The sequence below is a fragment of the Canis lupus genome, chromosome 7 (assembly GCF_048164855.1).
Source record: "Canis lupus baileyi chromosome 7, mCanLup2.hap1, whole genome shotgun sequence".
In the NCBI taxonomy this organism is placed as follows: domain Eukaryota; kingdom Metazoa; phylum Chordata; class Mammalia; order Carnivora; family Canidae; genus Canis; species Canis lupus.
The window spans coordinates 72,413,126-72,436,850 of NC_132844.1; the positions used below are offsets into that span (position 1 = coordinate 72,413,126).

General features: G+C 39.1%; 1 protein-coding gene across 14 annotated transcripts in view; it reads left to right on the forward strand.

The window, feature by feature from the left end:
• Positions 1-23,725, forward strand: part of ENPP3 (ectonucleotide pyrophosphatase/phosphodiesterase 3) — a 103,128-nt gene that overhangs the window by 24,450 nt on the left and 54,953 nt on the right. For 13 of the 14 annotated variants that reach the window (XM_072833899.1, XM_072833896.1, XM_072833900.1 and 10 more), the window contains 6 exons: positions 5,667-5,789; positions 6,277-6,402; positions 8,576-8,636; positions 9,321-9,418; positions 19,543-19,622; positions 23,550-23,669. In XM_072833899.1, coding sequence (XP_072690000.1) covers positions 5,667-5,789; positions 6,277-6,402; positions 8,576-8,636; positions 9,321-9,418; positions 19,543-19,622; positions 23,550-23,669 — 608 coding nt within the window. The remainder of the gene's footprint in view (positions 1-5,666; positions 5,790-6,276; positions 6,403-8,575; positions 8,637-9,320; positions 9,419-19,542; positions 19,623-23,549; positions 23,670-23,725) is intronic. The other variant, XM_072833898.1, reaches the window with a different exon arrangement.

Here is a 23,725-nt window from a genome sequence, read left to right on the forward strand (position 1 = left end):
GGAGAAAGAGAGAAGTCAAGAATGACTTCAAAATCTTTGGTATGGACATCTGAAATACAGAATTTCTGCAAGTGAGATGGGGAACACTAGAAGAAGCTGGTTTGGGGAGAATGATCAGAAGCTCATTTCGGACATGTTAAATTTGAAATGTCTATGAAATGCCCAACTGGAAAAGCCAGAAGATAGCTGATTATATGAGGCTGGCTTTCCAAGGGAAGTACAAATAGACATGCAATATGGTGGTTATCAGTATCATACATACGTGGATTTACAGCAATGTGACTGGAACACACTAGCCTTAAAAAATTGGTATGATGAGGAGGGGGAAGAACCATGGATGAAGTCTAGGAAGAATTGGTCAGGGATGTGGGAGGAAAGCCAGGTGGTTGTTGTCCTGCCCGGAAGCCAGGTGCAGAAAATGTTTCAAAGTAGGAGAGCGGACATACAAATATAAAAGCCATTTGTGGGATCCCTGGGTGGTGCAGTGGTTTAGCGCCTGCCTTTGGCCCAGGGCGTGATCCTGGAGACCCGGGATCGAATCCCATGTCGGGCTCCCGGTGCATGGAGCCTGCTTCTCCCTCTGCCTATGTCTCTGCCTCTCTCTCTCTGTGTGACTATCATAAAAAAATAAAAGCCATCTGTATAAATGGTATATAAACTTTTTTTGGTTACTTTTTAACCAAATGTTTCTTAAGATCCATATAAATTGTTACACGTACATCTATTCTTATGCATCTATCTACTTACTACTTAGCATGTATCGCAATATGCTATCTGACCTGTGCCCTCCCTCAGTGCTGGATACTCAGGTTGACTTTTGTTCCTTTACACTACATAAATCCTGCAGGTTCCCTTATGGACCTAGGGGAGATTGCTTCATCATCAACCCAGGAATTGAATTCCTGGGTCTTAGGGTCTGTATTTTAGCTTGGGTGAGTAACCCCAGATTGATTTCTAGAATAGCTGCCACAGCCTGCTCTGTCTTTACCATGCATCCCCAGCAACCCTTGGCATTATCTGGCTCTCTCATTTTTGGCAGTGTAAATGTAGGCATAGAGTGATATCTTTTATATTTAACTGTTGATTCTCTGCCCCGCTGCTCCAAATTGTGTTGGTTACTCTCTCTCAATTTGTTTGACATATGGTTGGTGTTCCCCTAGACCATTGAATTGGAACTCATATTTATTTGATCTCTTTGTTTTACTTTTTCATTTTCTAAAAAACATACTTTAGTAGCTTCTTAAAATAGGACACATACAAGCTATAACTTGAGTTCTCATCTTTGTCTTAAGAACCTAACACTTGATAATTTGGCTAGATACTGAATTCCAAGATGAACGTAATTTTCCTCTAGAAATATGAAACATTGCTTTCTTATCTTCTAGCTTTCAGTGTTGCGTTTAAGAAACTTGATACCATTCTGACTTGTGATGTTTTATAGATTGCTCATGATCTTTCTCTGGGAACTTTCTTTTTTTTTAAGATTTTATTTATTTGTTCATGAAAGACACAGAGAGGCAGAGACACAGGCAGAGGGAGAAGCAGGCTCCATGCAGGGAGCCCGATGTGGGACTCGATCCCGGAACTCTGGGATCAGGCCCCAAGCCAAAGGCAGATGCCTAACTGCTGAGCCACTCAGGCGGCCCTACTATCTTCCTTTTTTTTTTTTTTTGCACTTCGAAGCAAGCTTTAAAAAACCAGACTGTTGACATTTTATGAACTTAATGGCAAAAAGTGCATGCACTAAAAATAATTTACATTCTCTGATTATATATGTCAGATCCTTAAATATATATATATTTAATAATAAATTTATTTTTTATTGGTGTTCAATTTGCCAACATACAGAATAACACCCAGTGCTCATCCTGTCAAGTGCCCCCCCTCAGTGCCTGTCACCCATTCACCCCCACCCCCCGCCCTCCTCCCCTTCCATCACCCCTAGTTCGTTACCCAGAGTTAGGAGTCTTTATGTTCTGTCTCCCTTTCTGATATTTGCCACACATTTCTTCTCCCTTCCCTTATATTCCCTTTCACTATTTTTTATATTCCCCAAATGAATGAGAACATATAATGTTTGTCCTTCTCGGATTGACTTATTTCACTCAGCATAATACCCTCCAGTTCCATCCACGTTGAAGCAAATGGTGGGTATTTGTCGTTTCTAATGACTAATATTCCATTGTATACATAGACCACATCTTCTTTATCCGTTCATCTTTTGATGGACACCGAGGCTCCTTCCACAGTTTGGCTATTGTGGACATTGCTGCTATAAACATCAGGGTGCAGGTGTCCCGGCGTTTCACTGCATCTGAAAATTTGGGGTAAATCCCCAACAGTGCAATTGCTGGGTCGTAGGGCAGGTCTATTTTTAACTGTTTGAGGAACCTCCACACAGTTTTCCAGAGTGGCTGCACCAGTTCACATTCCCACCAACAGTGTAAGAGGGTTCCCTTTTCTGCGCATCCTCTCCAACATTTGTTGTTTCCTGCCTTGTTAATTTTCCCCATTCTCACTGGTGTGAGGTGGTATCTCATCGTGGTTTTGATTTGTATTTCCCTGATGGCAAGTGATGCAGAGCATTTTCATGTGCATGTTGGCCATGTCTATGTCTTCCTCTGTGAGATTTCTCTTGATGTCTTTTGCCCATTTCATGATTGGATTGTTTGTTTCTTTGGTGTTGAGTTGAATAAGTCCTTTATAGATCTTGGAAACTAGCCCTTTATCTGATACGTCATTTGCAAATATCTTCTCCCATTCTGTAGGTTGTATTTTACTTTTTTTTTAAAAATTTTTTTTATTATTTTTTTATTTATTTATGATAGTCACAGAGAGAGAGAGAGAGGCAGAGACACAGGCAGAGGGAGAAGCAGGCTCCATGCACCGGGAGCCCGACGTGGGATTCGATCCCGGGTCTCCAGGATCATGCCCTGGGCCAAAGGCAGGCGCCAAACCGCTACGCCACCCAGGGATCCCATGTATTTTACTTTTGTTGACTGTATCCTTTGCTGTGCAAAAGCTTCTTATCTTGATGAAGTCCCAATAGTTCATTTTTGCTTTTGTTTCTTTTGCCTTCGTGGATGTATCTTGCAAGAAGTTACTGTGGCCGAGTTCAAAAAGGGTGTTGCCTGTGTTCTTCTCTAGGATATTGATGGAATCTTGTCTCACATTTAGATCTTTCATCCATTTTGAGTTTATCTTTGTGTATGGTAAAAGAGAGGGGTCTAGTTTCATTCTTCTGCATGTGGATGTCCAATTTTCCCAGCACCATTTATTGAAGAGACTGTCTTTCTTCCAATGGAGAGTCTTTCCTCCTTTATCGAATATTAGTTGACCATAAAGTTGAGGGTCCACTTCTGGGTTCTCTATTCTGTTCCATTGATCTATTGTGTCTGTTTTTGTGCCAGTACCACACTGTCTTAATGACCAAGCTTTGTAGTACAACCTGAAATCTGGCATTGTGATGCCCCCAGATATGGTTTTCTTTTTTAAAATTCCCCTGGCTATTCGGGGTCTTTTCTGATTCCACACAAATCTTAAAATAATTTGTTCTAACTCTCTGAAGAAAGTCCATGGTATTTTGATAGGGATTGCATTAAACGTGTATATTGCCCTGGGTAACATTGACATTTTCACAATATTAATTCTGCCAATCCATGAGCATGGAATATTTTTCCATCTCTTTGTGTCTTCCTCAATTTCTTTCAGAAGTGTTCTATAGGTTTTACGGTATAGATCCTTTACATCTTTGGTTAGGTTTATTCCTAGGTATCTTATGCTTTTGGTTGCAATTGTAAATGGGATTGACTCCTTAATTTCTCTTTCTTCGTCTCATTGTTAGCGTATAGAAATGCCATTGATTTCTGGGCATTGATTTTGTATCCTGCCACGCTGCCAAATTGCTCTATGAGTTCTAGCAATCTTGGGGTGGAGGCTTTTGGGTTTTCTAGCCCCACCCCCGAGCTGTTCCCGCCCCGCAGCCCCCTCCGCGGAGCCGCCCCCGAGCCCCCCCCCCCCCCCCCCCCCCCCCCCGAGCTGATCCGGGTCCGGCCGTGCGCTGCAGCCCTTAGGGAGCTCGGCGCACTCTCCGGGGCACAGGTGCCTGTTAGTGTCCCCGGGAGCCCGAGGGCATCCCCGCCCTCCTGGGTCCTGCTCCACCTCCCTGCCGGCCCCTTTCCCCCGGGAAGGTTGGTGCAGCTCCTGCTCCTCCGGGACGGGGCTCTCCAGTCCTGGGGACACTCGCCCCGGCCTCAGCCCGGCTCCTCGCGGGGCCCCTCCCCCTTGGAGGCCTTTTGTTTCTTTATTTCTTTTTCCCCATCTTCCTACCTTGATAGATGCGCGAACTCTTCTCACTGTAGCGTTCCAGCTGGTCTCTCTTTAAATCTCAGGCCGAATTCGTAGATTTTCAGGATGATTTGAAGGTGATCTAGGTAATTTGGTGGGGACGGGTGACTTGGGGGACCCTACTCTTCCGCCATCGTGCCCCTCCCCCCATCTTTTTAAAGGTCAACTCTGTAGTATCCTTAATTATGTCTGCAATGTCTCTTTGCCATGTAAAACAGTATAGCATATTCAGTTTCGGAGATTAGGGTGTAAAACTTCTCTAAAACCATTTCAAACTATTTGATACATGCATCGTCCTTTCTGAAGATCACAGTATTAGCTATGTGTGTGTGTATATAACTCTTCTGTTCCTTGCATTGTTTCCTTTTCAATCAAGTCTTTTTCTTTCTTTCTTTTTTTTTCTTATTTGTTTTGGTCTTTGTTTTTTTGTTGGATATTATCTTGCTGCCCTCAAATGTCTGGTAACTATCTGTTTACGTTCATGAGTACAGCTTGTTCATCTTTTCTCAACATAGCCATCCTGTATGTTTTCCTCTGTGATAAAAGCTGCTTTTCCTAAATTCCTCCAGATATGAGCCTTCTACCTGGAATGGGAGGTGGGGTATATTGTTGCTGTTCTATCTCCAGACTTTAAATCCATTTCACTTTATTTAGCTTCTGCCTGTCCCTCTGATCTTCCCTTAATGGTGCCTGGTGTTTTTGCGTCTGGGACCTCTCTGGAGTCCTGGGGAAAAATCACTTATTACTTACCACTTCACACTGATATACAGCACAATTCAAAAGTATCTATTTGTCTGACCTGGTCTGTGCTAGGTACCTCTTCTGTATGCTTCTACCATCTAGTTCCGAGATATCAGAGAACTTCTTTTATTTTTTTTAAGACTTATTTACTTATTTTATTTATTTATTTTTTATTTTAAAGATTTTATTTATTTATTTATGAGAGAAAGAGAGCGAGGCAGAGACACAGGCAGAGGGAGAAGCAGGCTCCATGCAGGGAGCCTGACATGGGACTCGATCCCAGAACCCCAGGATCATGCCCTGGGCTGAAGGTGGCACTAAACCGCTGAGCCACCCTTGGTGCCCCTTCTTATCTTAGAAAGAGAGAGTGAGCATGGGAAGGAAGGGCAGAGAGAGAGGGAGAGAATCTCAAGCAGACTCCCTGTTGAGTGTGGAGCCTGACGCCAGGCTCCATTAAATGACCCTGAGATCATGACCTGATCTGTAATCAAGAGTAAAATGGTCAACTGACTGGGGTACCTGGATGTCCCTCATATAACTTCTAAGCACTGGTTTCCTTATTTCCTCCACTCCTGCAGGCAGTTGCAGGAAGAAATGCTTTGATTCTTCATTCAGAGGATTGGAGAACTGCCGGTGTGATATGGAATGCAAGCAGAGAGGCGACTGCTGTTGGGATTTTGAAGACACTTGTGTGGAATCCAGTATGGGTTCTGAGGATAAGTTCATTATAGCTTGTGGTTGTGCTGACATTAACACATGTCCAAATGCTTACCATACACCTCATGTATTGCTTTGCTAGGGCTGCCAGGACATAAAAAGTGAGGGGCTTATGTAACAGAAATCCATGTTCTCGGTTCTAGAGGCGAGAAATCCAAGATGCAAGTTTAATCAGGGCTAATTCTTTCTAAGGGTTGTGAGGGAAATCCCTTCTTTGCCCTTCTCCTAGCTTCTTGTGGGTTACAAGTCATTGTAAATGGTTGGCTTTTGGCAGCATAACCCCAGATTCTGCTTTTGTCTTCACAGAGATTTTTCTTATGTCATCACAATCTTTCCTGTGTGTCTGGGGGTTCATGTCCAAATTTCCCCTTTTAATAAGAATATCAGTTACACTGGATAGGGACCACTCTAATGCTATTGGATACTTAACAATAAGTTAAATGCTGGGAACTGAATTGTGTGATTTTACAGCTCGAATATGGACATGCAATAGATTTCGTTGTGGGGAGACCAGACTAGAGTCCAGCCTCTGCTCTTGTTCGGATGATTGTCTGCAGAGGAAAGACTGCTGTACTGACTACAAGAGTGTCTGCCAAGGTAAGCAGAGGAAGTTGACCCATTTACCTCTGTGTGTTCAGTGACCCCTGAGCTGGCATAAATTAAAACAAATGAGAGTTTCTTGACCTACTCTGTCAGAATAGGTCTTCTTCTGTGTAGAAGAAATGGCAATGTGTTTACTATGGGAAGAAATGTAGCTCATGCACCATACAGAGAGGGAACTAATAGCATAGATACTATGAAAAGAAGAGAAAGATTAAAGTTCCATATTGGTTGTTGAGGCATTCTCCAGACCAATGACTATGCTAGAAATATCTGTGGTTTGAGACACTGGATGGCAGATCCTAAAGTTAAAATATGACTAAAGTGGTTATCCGGTCCTTCTATCAGTCCGTTAAACCAAAGTTACCGTTGAAATGACTGGTGTCCTGAGTGTTTAAATTACTGATAAGGACCTTCAGAGAGTTAATGCGGAACCAAGATTAGGATGTGGTTATTCAACTCCTGGTTCCAACTCTGAGTTACTGTAGATTTTTTTTTTAGAAAGTGCCATCCTCTGAACATCTAATGAAATTTATGAAAAATGCGTATAAACACAAAGCAACACAATTGCTTCAAGCTATCAACCCCCTTTTCATAATGCCATATCCAGGAAAGGTTTACTAATTTAAAATTTTAATGATTCTAGACAAAAAAAAAGATTAAGTTGAACTTGATTTTTTTAATAGTAGGAAAATGTTATGGTCGAAACATTAACTATAAACTCTTTGTAGAAAATAGATTTCACACCAATGGATGAATCCATTTTTATTACAAAATATAATTGAAAATCAACTAAAAAGAGCTATCAAAAAGGAAAAATAAAAGCCTGAAATGGTAACTTATTTTTCAAATAATTATTGTTGGACATTTAATATTTCATCATTAAAAATTCTGCTACCTTTAGGAAGGCAAGCATAATTTCTTGTAAGTTCACTGACCACACTGCCTCTGATCATTCTATTTTCCTATCTTCTACCTCAAAGTTATAACTCTCAATTTTCTATATCAAGACTGATCCTTATAAGGCTCATATGGTAAATTTTCCCACTGAATCCATTGCACATTGCTGGAATTTAATAGAAACAACAGGAATTGTTAAAGCAGTTTTGACACTTACCACCACCACTTACTGGGTACTTTGATGGAATTAATTTTACCATTTCAGTTTATTTTTCAAAATAAATGCAAATGTTTTCTCTAATGATTTAACACTTTGTTTAAAGATGTTACATGATTTTTTGCCAAAATTAAAACTTCAGATAGTAGTTTGAAGGTATGTGAATAATTTTTTTAAAGCTTTTATTTATTTATTCATGAGAGAGACACACACACACACACACAGAGGCAGAGACACAGGCAGAGGGAGAAGCAGGGTCCATGCAGGGAGCCTGATGTGGGACTCAATCCGGGGTCTCCAGGATCACACCCTGGGCCAAAGGCAGGCGCTAAACCACTGAACCACCCAGGGATTCCCAACATTTGAATACTTTTTGTACAAGAAACCAGATAGTCACTTTTACATTTTAAAAATTTAACATACATAAAGGAGAGAATTGTATGATGATTTCCCTATATGTCCAGCACCTATCTTCAACAATTATCAACGCCTGGCCAGTCTAGATTATTCAACTCCTGGTTCCAACTCTCCTCTTGGCAAAATATAATTTTCAAAAACACAAAAATATGACTCTCATATAAATGTAACATGAACATATGAAAGAGTAATTAGGTCATTCCTGAGATAACCACCTGGAATGTCCAGCGGACTCAAAGAGAGTGAAAGAGACTATGTATACAACTGAAAGAATGTTGGAATGAATCATAAATATTGTAACTACTAGTGGAACAGAAAGGATTTGCATTTCTATGTGACAATTTCTTTGCTGTTAGACAAGAATCAGTGATGTTGCTATTACTTTTCTACCAATTAACTGCTACTGTTACTATGTTATAAAATGAACAGTAAGGAATAAGCTAGATAAAGGTATATACTCCCAGGTAATTACATAATCCATATGTGGGCTGGGAATGAATATATTGCTCTTAATATGTTCTGGAAGAATTTAATCATTGGAAAAATATGAACAAAGTAGTTTGGAAAGATCATGTTCATTGAACATATTTCTTTTCTGTGGTGCAATTGTCTAAGGATTATAATCTTGTTTTTCAGGAGAAACACCATGGGTGAAAGAAGAGTGTGGCACAGCCCAGCAGTCTGAGTGTCCAGAAGGGTGAGAAAACAGGGAGTTTTAATCCTCCATTAACAAATAGCTGAGAAGCAGGGTGGAATTCTCTCCACTTTATATATATATATATATTTTTCTTACTTTCATTTTTTTATTGGAGTTCAATTTGCCAACATAAAGCATGACACCCAGTGCTCATCCCACCAAGTGCCCCCTTCAGTGCCTGTCACCCAGTCACCCCCAACCCCCGCCCACCTCCCTTTCCACTACCCCTTGTTCACTTCCCAGAATTAGGAGTCTCTCATGTTCTGTCTCCCTATCTGATATTTCCCACTCATTTTTTCTCCTTTCACCTTTATTCCCTTTCACTATTTTTTATATTCCCCTAATGAATGAGACCATATAATGTTTGTCTTTCTCTGATTGACTTATTTCACTCAGCATAATACCCTCCAGCTCCATCCACGTCGAAACAAATGGTGGGTATTTGTCATTTCTAATGGCTGAGTAATATTCCATTGTATACATAAACCACATTTTCTTTATCCATTCATCTTTTCATGGACATTCACCTTTTGATGCACATCTTTTGATGTGGTTTCCAGGATTGTTTTCTTGCTGTACTTTCTAAGCATTTTCTGATTTAGGGAATTGTAACTAGTAGAGGAGTGTATCTTTATTGTTTTGACAATCAAAATAACAGACTAATATTTTGTTTTCCATTTTCAGATTTGAACTGCCACCAGTTATTTTGTTCTCCATGGATGGATTTAGAGCTGAATATTTGCAGACATGGGATGCCCTCATACCTAATATTAATAAACTGAGTAAGTCTTCCACAACCACAGGCACACAAAGATTAAGGACACCTATTTAGCCAATCCGTAGATGGGTATCTTTCTTCCTGACCTTCCATATTAGTAGTTTGCCCTCTCCCAGGTCCTCCAAAAATCCTGAGGATTTTACCAATTGTGATACCTATTTCCATACTTTTTTGGTAGCAGGGTTCATATTTTTGATTGTTTATTGTGATTTGTTTTGTATTTAAATATTATTTCCATCCTGTGGAAATCTGCTCACATACACTGTCTTGAAAGTGGTGTTTGTCAGACTTGAATTCTGGGTTGTAGCAAAAAGAATGTACCAGCAAGGACAGGATTCCTGAAGGAGACTGAGTGGCAAAACAGACTGCAAAAAGTCCATCTGGTATCTATGTCTGGTTTTGCAATTAAACTGCATGGAACCTGTCTCCACTGCTTATTAGCTGGAGACCTTGGGCAAGCCGACCTCACCTACTGTTGCCCATTTTCTTCAGTTGTAAAATAGTCCCTTCCTATCTGATAGGAATATTATGAGAACATAAATGTAATACACACTGAATGATTTTAAGCTATTATTATAATTATTGATTTTATTATCATGTTTATCAGGATGTTACACTTCTATTTAGGACACTTGGCCTTCATACACTTTTATAAAGTTATTTTAAAAAGCAATTAAATACCTAAGGACGTAGAGCCAAGATGTATCAGAGCATAGTTAGAACCAGAGGGTTGGGGATCCCTGGGTGGCGCAGCGGTTTGGCGCCTGCCTTTGGCCCAGGGCGCGATCCTGGGGACCCGGGATCGAATCCCACGTCGGGCTCCCAGTGCATGGAGCCTGTTTCTCCCCCTGCCTGTGTCTCTGCCTTTCTCTCTCTCTGTGTGTGACTATCATAAATAAATAAAAATTAAAAAAAAAATGAATCCTCAGAGGTAGAAATCAATTAAAAAAAAAAAAAAAAGAACCAGAGGATTGGCTCCAGGGTCTATATTCTTTACTGCCCTACAATGCTTTCTTTTTTCCCCTTCTGCCTGGCCCTCTTGACTTCTCAGATTTGATTACGGTTTTACTGGTGTGCTTTTTATTTTTTTTCTAAATTGCTAAAAAAATACCTGTTTGAGCCTAAGTAACTCATTTCCCTTGTCTGGGTCTTAATTTCCTCATTTGTAAAATGAGAGGATTAGCTCTAATGATTTCTACTGTTTATTCCAGCTCTAAAATCCAATGACTATAGAAAGATGGACTGTGTCCCCCTCTAACACAAGGTGCCATTTATACTGTATTTTATTAATGTGTGTCCAGTGATATCTCCTTTTTCTCTCACTCTCTGTGGCAGATCCTTTGCAAAAACAGTGAGAGTTTGGGGTTCTGACAGAATTGATTCCAAATTCAGGACATGTCATTGAAGCACTGAGTTACTTTGGCCAATTTCTATTTCCTTATCTGCATTTTCTTTGGTAATCTGGGTATCAAGTTCTGTATCTGAAAGGGAATTTAGCTAGCCAGGCTGAACTGAACCCCACTTGAAGTGGAATTATTTGATTTGCTCATCCCACCCAGAGTTGGAAATGACACCAGCGAAATATTGGGACATTGAGAATTTTCCCTTTCTAAGGTTTAATGTGTATTTTTAAAGTTACACAGACAATACTTTGATCCTTTATTTTATTTTTTTTAAGATTTATTTATTTATTCAGGGGAGGGGGCAGACACACAGACAGAGGGAAAAACAGGCTCCATGCAGGAAGCCTGACATGGGACTTGATCCCGGGTCTCCAGGATCATGCCCTAGGCTGCAGGCGGCACTAAACTGCTGCACCACTGGGGCTGCCCTACTTTGATCCTTTAATGTGTAGACATCACTAATTATGTCTACAAAGCAAAATGGGCTGTTTGTTTTCAGGAGGTCTGATTAAGAGTAGATGTGACAAGACTTAGGATTAGGACCTCCTGGGAAGAGTAGGCTTGAGGTGAGGTATGTGACCACAGGCATTACTTACTTTAGGGAAGACTAGAGCCCCCTGTTCCTTTATCCCATCAAGCTACCTTGGTTGGGTAACTGATAGTGGTCACAGAAACTGAGAAAGAACTAATACCGCAGTACTATGAGTCATATCTCTGATGGTTAAAAGGACTCAGACTCAACTCAACCTAAAAACTGAGCAAGTTAGGTTTTTGTCTTATCTGAGTGTGGGTGGAAGCAGAAAAAAAGGGCTCAGGCCCAAGAACAGGAATCTGTCAGGTAAGAAAGAAGTGATTTGGCTTGAACTACAAGTCATGTTACCTGGAAAGTTGGGTGGGAAACTGAGGGTAAAGTAAGACTAGTAGTAACAGGTATATCTGGCAGGCAACATTTGCAGACTTTTAAAGATTAGACTTAGCAAGGTTTGCATTAATGAACAATAGAACTCTTAGATTCTCCACAGCGGATGCCATTTGCTGTCTGCCTCCTCCTTCTTCTTAATTTTATTGTGGTAAAAACACTTTACATGAAACATAAACACTTAATAGACTTTTAAGTATATAATGCAATATCATTATCTCCAGGCCCAATAGTGGACAGCAGGTCTCTAGAATTTATTCATTTCATGTAAATTAAATTTTATACCCATGGATGAGCAGATCTCCACTATATTCTCCCTACAGAACCTCGCAACCACCATTGTATTCTTTGCTCTGATCAGTTTGAATCTCTTAGATGTCTCATATAAGTGTAATTGTGGGGATCCCTGGGTGGCGCAGCGGTTTGGCGCCTGCCTTTGGCCCAGGGCACAATCCTGGAGACCCCGGGATCGAATCCCACGTCGGGCTCCCGGTACATGGAGCCTGCTTCTCCCTCTGCTTGTGTCTCTGCCTCTCTCTCTCTCTCTCTCTGTGACTATCATAAATAAATTTAAAAAAATAAAAAAAATAAGTGAAATTGTGTAGTATTTGTCTTTCTGTGACAGGATTATTTTATTTAATATCCTCAAGGTTCATCCATATGGTTGCATTTTGTAGGAGTTCCTTCTTTTAAAAGAATTATTTTTTTAACAAGTATATATATATATATTTTATTGGAGTTCAATTTGCCAACATATAGTATAACACCCAGGACTCATCCCGTCAAGTGCCTCCTTCAGTGCCCGTCACCCAGTCACCCCATCCCCCTTTCCACTACACCTTGTTCGGTTCCCAGAGTTAGGAGTCTTTCATGTATTGTCACCCTCTCTGATTTTTCCCACTTATTTTCTCTCCTTTACCCTATAATCCCTTTCACTATTTTTTATATTACCCAAATGAAGGAGATCATATAATGTTTGTCCTCCTCCTACTGACTTACTTGACTCAGCATAATACCCTCCAGTTCCATCCACGTTGAAACAAATGGTGGGTATTTTTTGTTTCTAATGGCTAAGTAATATTCCACTGCATACATAAACCACATATTCTTTATCCATTCATCTTATTTTTTTTATTTAAATTTATTTTTTATTGGTGTTCAATTTGACAACATATAGAATAACAACCAGTGCTCAGCCTGTCAAGTGCCCACCTCAGTGCCCATCACCCAGTCACCCCCACCCTCCGCCTACCTCCCCTTCCACCCCCCCTAGTTCATTTCCCAGAGTTAGGAGTCTTTATGTTCTGTCTCCCTTTCTGATATTTCCTACCCATTTCTTCTCCCTTCCCTTCTATATTTTTGTCCCATTCTGTAGGCTGCCTTTTCATTTTTTTATAATAAATTTATTTTTTATTGGTGTTCAATTTGCAAACATACAGAATAACACCCAGTGCTCATCCCACCAAGTGCCCCCCTCAGTGCCTGTCACCCATTCACCCCCACTCCCCGCCCTCCTCCCTTTCTACCACCCCTTGTTCGTTTCCCAGAAAAAGGTGTCTCTCATGTTCTGTCTCCTTCTCTGATATTTCCCACTCATATTTTTCTCCTTTCCCCTTTATTCCCTTTCACTATTTTTTATATTCCCCAAATGAATGAGAGCACATAATGTTTGTCCTTCTCTGACTGACTTATTTCACTCAGCATAATACCCTCCAGTTCCATCCACGCTGAAGCAAAAGGTGGGTATTTGTCATTTCTAATGGCTGAGTAATATTCCATTGTATACATATACCAAATCTTCTTTATCCATTCGTCTATCAATGGACACCGAGGCTCCTGCCACTGTTTGGCTATTGTGGACATTGCTGCTAGAAACATCAGGGTGCAGGTGTCCCGGCATTTCACTGCATCTGTATCTTTGGGGTAAATCCCCAGCAGTTCAATTGCAGGTCTTTTTGGAACTCTTTGAGGAACCTCCACACAGTTTTCCAGAGTGGCTTCACCAGTTCACATTCCCACCAACACTGCAAGAGGGTTCCCCTTTCTCCACATCCTCTCCAACAATTGTGGTTTCCTGCCTTGTTAATTTTCCCCATTCTCACACGTGTGAGGTGGTATCACATTGTGATTTTGATTTGTATTTCCCTCATGGCCAGGGATGTGGAGCATATTCTCATGTGCTTGTTGGTCATGTGTATGTCTTCTTCTGTGAGATTTCTGTTCATGTCTTTTGCCAATTTCATGATTGGATTGTTTGTTTCTTTGCTGTTGAATTTAATAAGTTCTTTATAGATCTTGGAAACTAGCCCTTTATCTGATAAATCATTGCAAATATCTTCTCCAATTTTGTAGGTTTTCTTAGTTTTGTTGACTCTTTCATTGGCTGTGCAAAAGCTTCTGATCTTGATGAAGTCCCAACAATTTATTTTTACTTTTGTTTCTCTTGCCTTCATGGATGTATCTTGCTAGAAGTTATTGTGGTCAAGTTCAAAAAGGGTGTTGCCTGTGTTCTATAGGATTTTGATGGAATCTTGTCTCACATTTAGATCTTTCATCCATTTTGAGTTTATCTTTGTGTATGGTGTAAGAGAATGGTCTAGTTTCATTCTTCTGCATGTGGATTCCAAATTTCCTAGCACCATTTATTGAAGAGACTGTCTTTTTTCCAGGGGATAGTCTTTCCTCATTTGTCAAACATTAGTTGACCATAGAGTTGAGGACAACTTCTGGATTCTCTATTCTGTTCCATTGATCTATGTGTCTGTTTTTGTGCCAGTACCACACTGTCTTGATGACCACAGCTTTGTAGAGCAACCTAAAATCTGGCATTGTGATGCCCCCAGATATGGTTTTCTTTTTTAAAATTCCCCTGGCTATTCGGGGTCTTTTCTGACTCCACACAAATCTTAAAATAATTTGTTCTAACTCTCTGAAGAAAGTCCATGGTATTTTGATAGGGATTGCATTAAACATGTAAATTGCCCTGGGTAACATTGACATTTTCACAATATTAATTCTGCCAATCCATGAGCATGGAATATTTTTCCATCTCTTTGTGTCTTCCTCAATTTCTTTCAGAAGTGTTCTATAGTTTTGAGGGTATAGATCCTTTACCTCTTTGGTTAGGTTTATTCCTAGGTATCTTATGATTTTGGGTGCAATTATAAATGGGACTGACTCCTTGATTTCTCTTTCTTCAGCCTCATTGTTAGTGTATAGAAATACCACTGATTTCTGGGCATTGATTTTGTATCCTGTAACGCTGCCAAATTGCTGTATGAGTTCTAGCAATCTTGAGGTGGAGGCTTTTGGGTTTTCTATGTAGAGAATCATGTCATCGATGAAGAGGGAGGGAGAGTTTGACTTCTTCTTTGCCAATTTGTTTTTTTAAAAATTTTTAAAAATTTTTATTTATTTATGGTAGTCAGAGAGAGAGAGAGAGAGAGAGGCAGAGACATAGGCAGAGGGAGAAGCAGACTCCATGCACTGGGAGCCCGACGTGGGATTCGATCCCGGGTCTCCAGGGTCGCACCCTGGGCCAAAGGCAGGCGCTAAACCACTGCGCCACCCAGGGATCCCTTCTTTGCCAATTTGAATGCTTTTAATGTCTTTTTGTTGTCTGATTGCTGAGGCTAGGACTTCCAGTAGTATGTTGAATTGCAGTGGTGAGAGTGGACATCCCTGTCTTGTTCCTGATCTTAGGGGAAAGGCTCCCAGTGCTTCCCCATTGAGAATGATATTTGCTGTGGGCTTTTCGTAGATGGCTTTTAAGATGTTGAGGAATGTTCCCTCTATCCCTACACTCTGAAGAGTTTTGATCAGGAATGGATGCTGTATTTTGTCAAATGTTTTCTCTGCATCTATTGAGAGGATCATATGGGTCTTGTTTTTCTCTTGCTGATATGATCAATCACATGGGTTGTTTTATGAGCATTGAACCAGCCTTGCATCGCGGGGATAAATCCTACTTGGTCATGGTAAATAATCTTCTTAATGTATTGTTGTATCCTATTGGCTAGTATCTTGTTGAGAATTTTTGCATCCATGTTCATCAGGGATATTGGTCTATAATTCTCCTTTCTGGTGGGGTCTTGGTCTGGTTTTGCAATTAAGGTGATGCTGGCCTCATAGAATGAGTTTGGAAGTATTCCATCCACTTCCATGAGTTTGTAAGTACTCCATCTCTTACTATCTTTCTGAACAGCTTTAGTAGAATAGGTATGGTTTCTTCTTTAAACGTTTGATAGAATTCCCCAGGAAAGCCATCTGGCCCTGGACTTTTGTGTCTTGGGAGGTTTTTGATGGCTGCTTCAATTTCCTCCCTGGTTATTGGCCTGTTCAGGTTTCCTATTTCTTCCAGTTCCAGTTTTGGTGTTTGTGGCTTTCCAGGAATGCGTCCATTTCTTCTAGATTGCCTAATTTATTGGCGTATAGCTGCTCATAATGTTTTTAAAATCGTTTGTATTTCCTTGGTGTTGGTAGTGATCTCTTCTTTCTCATTCATGATTTTATTAATTTGAGTCTTTTCTCTTCTTTTTAATAAGGCTGGCTAATGGTTTATCTATCTTATTAATTCTTTCAAAGAACCAATTCCTGGTTTTGTTGATCTGTTCTACAGTTCTTCTGGTCTCTATTTCATTGAGTTCTGTTCGAATCTTTATTAACTCTCCTCTTCTACTGGGTGTAGGATCTATTTGCTGTTTTTTTCTCCAGCTCCTTTAGGTACACAATTAGCTTTAGGTACACGATTAGTATTTGAGTTCTTTCCAGTTTTTGGATGGATGCTGTATTGTGATGTATTTCCCCCTCAGGACTGCTTTTGCTGTATCCCAAAGATTTTGAACAGTTGTATCTTCATTCTCATTAGTTTCCATGAATATTTTTAATTCTTCTCTAATTTCCTGGTTGACCCTTTCATCTTTTAGCAGGATGGTCCTTAACCTTCACGTGTTTGAAATCCTTCCAAACTTCTTCTTGTGATTTGGTTTTAATTTCAAAGCATTATGGTCTGAAAACCTGCAGGGGACGATCCCAGTCTTTCGGTATTGGTTAAGACCTGATTTATTACCCAGTATGTGGTCTATTTTGGAGAAAGTTCGATGTGCACTTGAGAAGAAAGTGTATTCAGTTGCGTTTGGATGTAAAGTTCTGTAAATATCTGTGAAATCTATCTGGTCCAATGTATCTTTTAAAGCTCTTGTCTTTTGAGATGTTGTGCTTAGAAGATCTGTCAGTTGTAGAAAGTGCCATGTTCAAGTCTCCAAGTATAAGTGTATTATCATCTAAGTATGTCTTAACTTTGGTCATTAATTGATTGATATACTTGGCAGCTCCCTCAATCGGAGCATAAATATTCATGATTGTTAGGTCCTCTTGTTGGATAGATCCTTTAAGTATGATATCATGTCCCTCTTCATCTCTTACTACAGTCTTTGGGATAAACTTTATCTGATATGAGATGGCTACCCCTGCTTTCTTTTGAGGAACATTTGAATGGTAAATGGTTCTCCAACCTTTTATTTTCAGGCTGTTGGTGTCCTTAGGTCTAAAATGAGTCTCTTTTAGACAGTAAATAGATGGGCTTGTTTTTTTATCCAGTCTGAAACCCTGGGCCTTTTGATGGGATCATTAAACCCATTCACATTCAGAGTTACTATTGAAAGATAGGAATTTAGTGCCATCCTGATACCTCTTCAGTCCCTGTTTTTGTGGATTATTGCCTTGGACTTGCTCTTTCTTTTACAGAGTCCCCTTCAATATTTCTTGCAGAGCTGGTTTGGTGGTCATATATTCTATCAGTTTCTGCCAATCTTGGAAGCTCTTTATCTCTCCTTGTTTTCTGAAGGAGACCCTTGCTGGGTAAAGTATTCTTGGCTGCATGTTCTTCTCATTTAGGACCCTGAATATATCCTGCCAGCCCTTTCTGGCCTGCCAGGTCTCTGTGGAGAGGTCTGCTGTTAATAGAATACTTCTCCCCATAAGGGTTAGGGATCTCTTGTCTCTTGCTGCTTTAAGGATCTTCTCTTTATCTTTGGAATTTGCAAGTTTCACTATTAAATGTTGGGGGGTGAACTTTTTTTTTATTTTCGGGGGGGATCTTTCTATCTCCTGGATCTGAATGCCTGTTTCCCTTCCCAAGTTAGGGAAGTTCTCAGCTGTCATTTGTTCAAATACAGTTCCTGGTCCTCTGTCCCTTTCGGGTCCCTCAGGAACCCCAATTAAAGTAGATTTTTCTTTCTGAGGCTGACATTTATTTCCCTTAACTTATCCTCATGATCTTTTAATTGTTTTTCTCCTTTTTCATCAGTTTCCTTCCTTGCCATCCACTTGTCTTCTATGGTGCTCACTCGTTCTTTTACCTCGTTAACCCTCTCCCTTAGGACCTCCAGTTTGGATTGCATCTCATTTATTTGATTTTTAATTTCTGCCTGATTAGATCTAAATTATGCAGTCATAAAGTCTTTGAATCCTTTATGCTTTTTTCTAGAGCCACCAGTAGCTTTATAATTTTTGCTTCTGAATTGTCTTTCTGACATTGAATTGTAATCCAAATTCTGTAACTCTGTGGGATCGAGTACTGTTTCTGATTCTTTCTTTTGTGGTTTTTCCTTCTAGTCATTTTGCTCAGTGCAGAGTGGCCAAAAACAAGTTGTACTGGAAAAAGGCGAAAAAGAGAAAAAAAACAAAAAAGAAACAAAAGAAAAGAAACCAAGCTGACTTTATATTTCTGTTTATTTTTTGTTTTTTCCCCTTACTTAAATTCTTTCATTGTATAAGTAAAGTTTGTCTCACTTTGTTTTCTTATCATATGACTTCTTAATAATAATAAATGTAACTTTCTCTGATTAAGGATGAGATATATTTATTGGTAGTATTGACTAAAAAAATAAAAAGTTATGTTAATTTTTAATTATACTTAGGAATATAAGTACCAGACAGGCCTCACACTTAGGTTTGTCAGTACCACATGAGAATATTGCCACAGATGGAAACTTTACTGAAAATACTAAGTAGTAAACTTAGCTCATTTTGTAAATGTTAATACGTGAGATGGGCTTATGCTCTCATTCAAGTCAAATTCCTTTTCAGTTACCTAGATGGTTGTGTTGACTTTTTTTCTTTTGGATACTATCATATGAGAACTCTTAGCTGGGATTCAAATGTGATATAGAACTTCTCATCACCATAATGACCAGACCTGGGTCAGAAAGAGAGGAGCAGCAAAAACAAAGGTGGTGGTAGTCTATAATTTAGGGTATGCTTAGCTTAAAGGTCAGCAAGCTGTGGCCCAGGGACAAAATGTGGCCTACTTTGTGTATGAGTGGCCTACTAAATCTAAGAATTGTTTACATTCTTAAATGGTTGGGGAAAAAAAGAAGAGAATATTTTGTGATGTACAAATTATGTGAAATTGAAATTTCAACATCAATAAATAAAACTTTTATTGGAGGACAGCCATTCTCATTTGTACACATAGTGTCTATGGATGCTTTGGGACCTCAATAGATGATAGATGAGTCGAGCTGTTATAACAGAGACCATTTGGATTTACAAAGCCTAACATATTTGTTACCTGGCCTTTACAGAAAAATTTAGACCCTTGATTTGGCTCACTTCTCTACTCAAAACTGACATACTTTCAGATGGAGGAATTGTGGGCATCAGAATTTCAACCTCTTTCCATCCTTATTCCACTCTTTAGTTAGTATTTAATTTCTCTGGAAAATTTTTAGGTTTAAGTTTTTATTTATAAAGAAAACTTATGGAAAAACAATCAACATAATTTCTCACTGTGCTTTGTTGCAGAAACATGTGGAATTCATTCAAAATACATGAGAGCTGTCTATCCAACGAAAACCTTCCCAAATCATTATACTATTGTCACGGTAAGTGCTTGGCCCAGTAGCAAGACTGACAGGCCATCGACAGGCAACTGCCTGTGACAGACATGCTGAGGCAGGAAGTGGCTGAACCCCATGCCACACATTTCAGCACATGTGGTGACAGTTCATGGCTTAATTCAGGGTAAGAAGTAGCATGTCATTGCAAGGACAATCTAGTGCTCTGAGGTGTTAAGTATGAATGAATGTCCCAGCAGCAGGCTAATTCACATGTGTGACAGGCCAGCAGAGCTTCTTGTATGTGAGAAATACCATTCTTTGATGTTTTGATTTGCTTCCGCTTATCTGGAGGTCTGTTGGGAATGGCCCGTTATGTGTGAGGACAACCACTTTGATATAGGAAATTTCTTTTTTTCCTAATCTTTTCATTGTATTTAACTTGACAAGGCCCTCTGATTCATAAATCAATTCATGCTGGCTATATCTCTTTTAGATAAAACAAATGAAGGAAGTGAATTCTCATGTATAATAAGACATAAGTGATCAAAATGAACTGAAAGGAAAAGAAAATTATTTAACACTTATTTATTTATTTATTTAATTTATGATAGTCACACACACACACACACACACACACACACACACACACACACAGAGAAGCAGAGACACAGGCAGAGGGAGAAACGGGCTCCATGCACCGGAAGCCTAACGTGGGACTCGATCCCGGGTCTCCAGGATCGCGCCCTGGGCCAAAGACAGGCGCCAAACTGCTGCGCCATCCAGGGATCCCCACTTATGGATTTAGAACACATCTTAGGGAGTCCTTTATCTCAGCCTCTATTGCCAAAGGATATTGTGTCTTTACCGCACTGCATTTATTCTTTCATTACTATGGAACAGTAACTATAACTTACTGAAACTTTAACTCTTAAGTAATAGTACGTAATGTATGTACGTATGCTTGTATGTGTATGTATATATTTATGTATACATAAATTTTATACATGAATATATGTATATATATACATGCAGATATATGTGTATGTGTGTGTGTGTGTGTGTGTGTATATATACATGCAGATTTCCCTAAATATTCAGGTTGTGCTGCTCATGTATTTCCAACAGGTCTACCAAGGTGACACTCTGCCTTTCATGTTGTAGCTTTCTTACAGTAAAAAAAAGATGTCTTCACAGTGTATTGCATATTTGGTGTCATATTTTTAACATTTGTGCTTTTTTATGATTTTTAAATTGCTGTTTAAAATAACCCTCAAGTGTAGCACCAAAATGCTCTCTAGTGTTCCTAAAAACAAGATAGCTGTGATGTGCCTCATGGAGAAGACATGTGTGTGTTAGATAAGTTTCATTCAGGCATGAGTTAAATGATTTGCATGATTTGCATGATTGAGCAAATCAACAATATATGTTAAATACAGTATATGTAAACAGAAGCAGACAAAAACAAGATTATATATTGATCAGCAGACAGAAGTGTTGTGACTAGAGGCTTGTAGGAACCTATTCCTGTATTTTCCTTAGGAGTAGTGGTCAGTATTCACTAATTCAGTATTTGCATCAACTTTATAGAACATAATTATCACAGATATAAGGGAAATGTAAATGAACACTGCAATGAGATCATTGCCTTACACCTGCCAGAATAGCTAATATCAAAAAGAAAAAGAAGCCTTCATGTGCTATTGGTAGGAATGTAGATTGGTGCAATCACTGTGGGAAATATGGACAGTTAAAAATAGAAATATCATATGATCAAGAAAGAAAGAAAGAAAACTAAAGCACAAAATTGAAAAGACACAAACACCCCTATGTTTATTGCAGTATTATCTAGAACAGGCAAGTTATAGAAGCAACCTAAGTGTCCATTGATAGATAAATGTATAAAGAAGATGTGGTATATATGGAATATTTCATTTTTTAAATTTAAATTCAATTAATTAACATATATACTATTATTAATTTCAGAGGTAGAGTTCAATGATTCATCAGTTGTATGTAATGCCCAGTGCTCATTGTATCAAGTGCCCTCCTTAATGACCATCCCCCAGTTACCCCATCCCCCGACCCTCCTCCCCTCCAGCAACCCTCAGTTTGTTTTCTATAATTGTCTCCCTCTGATTTCATATTTTATTTTTTCCTCCCTTCCTCTATGTTCCTCTGTTTTGTTTCTTAAATTCCACATTGGAGTAAAATCATGATAATTGTCTTTCTCTGACTGACTTATTTTGCATAACATAATACTCTCTAGTTCCATCCAGGTTGTTGCAAATGCCATAATTTCTTTCTTTTTTTTTTGATGGCTGAGTGATATTCCATTGTATGTGGTATATATATGGAATATTACTCGTCTATAAAAAAGAATGATATCTTGCCACTTCAGACAACATGGGTGGACCCAGAAGGTATTAGGCTAAGTGAAATAAGTTAGACAGAGAAACACAAATACCCTATGATTTCATTTATATGTGGAATCTAAAAAACAAAACAAATGAACAGGCTAACAATCAAAAGCCAAAATAACAAACAAAATCATAAATACAGAGAACAAACTGGTGGTTGCCAGAGGAGAAGTACTTGTGAGGATGAACAAAATCAGTTAGGGGGTTAGGATATACAAACTTCAAGGAAGTCTGGGTGGCTCAGCCATTTGAGTGTCTGCCTTTGGCTCCGGGCGTGATCCCGGAGTTCTGGGATTGAGTCCCCTATCCGGCTCTCTGCATGGAGCCTGCTTATCCCTCTGCCTGTGTCTCTGCCTCTGTGTGTGTGTGTGTCTTTCATGAAGAAATAAATAAAATATTTTTAAAAAGAGAAACACAAACTTCCAGTTATAAATAAATAAGCATCAGGGATGAAGAGCACAGCATAAGTCAACAGTAATATCATGAGGTTGTATGGTGACGGTAACTGCACTTACCGTGGCGAACATAGTGTAATGTATAGAGTTGTCAAATCGCTGTGTTGTACACCTGAAACTACTATAATATTGTATGTCAAATATCCTTCAATAAAAAAGAATTGACTATATATGTGTTTGTACATAAATATACATACCCTATATATATAATACACATATATAACATGTATATATAAACAAAGAGTTATACATAAGTGCTATTAATTTGCTGTATCTATGAATATGTGTTCCTAGTCATATATATAGTTCTGGAGTAATGACTCTAAAATATTTACAAATGCATGGGACATCATGGGCATGCATTCAATGAAATGTATAGAATAAATATATGTGATCAGATTAAAGGAATGATTAGATTGATTGATGGGTGGAGGGACGATTGTTAGAGATGAGGCAGGTTCCCTTCTAAAATGGTGGTAACACACTTTAACCCCTTTACCTACGACATTTCATGCTTAAAGGCTTTAAAGTAGCACATTTCTTGCTATTTATGCCAATATAACCAGTGGCTGATCATTATTATAATATAGGAAACTTTAATAGTAATTAATCACATAAGAGTGATATTAACATCATCAGCACAAGCCATATGCCTAATGTCATTCATTTGCTGCTCTAGACTATGGTGGAGCCAGAATACCTACGCATTTATAAATCTATACTTATACCTACGCCTATGTATATACATATACACATATATGCATTTGGTATTTGGGTTCAAACTCAGGGCTTTTATTTTGAAAGGTATATGACATCTTTCCAAGATAGGAATTATAGATCTTATACTATTTCAATTTAAATGTTTTATTGAGGGGCACCTGAGTGGCTCAGTGGTTGAGCGTCTGCCTTTGGCTCAGGTCATGATCTGGGGTCCTGGGAACTCGTCCAACATCAACCTACTTGCATGGAACCTGCTTCTCCCTCTGCCCGAGTCTCTGCCTCTCTCTCTGTGTCTCTCATGAATAAATAAACAAAATCTTTAGAAAAAGTTTTATTGATATTATTTTATTCTAAATCTTTTTTGAAATTATCGTTTTTAGGGATTATATCCAGAATCCCATGGCATCATTGACAATAATATGTATGATGTAAACCTCAACTTGAATTTTTCACTTTCATCAAAGGAGAAAAATAATCCAGCCTGGTGGAAAGGGCAACCAGTATGTAGCATTCTACATGTGACCCCAAAATAATCTCCATTTTTCAGCGTGATAGT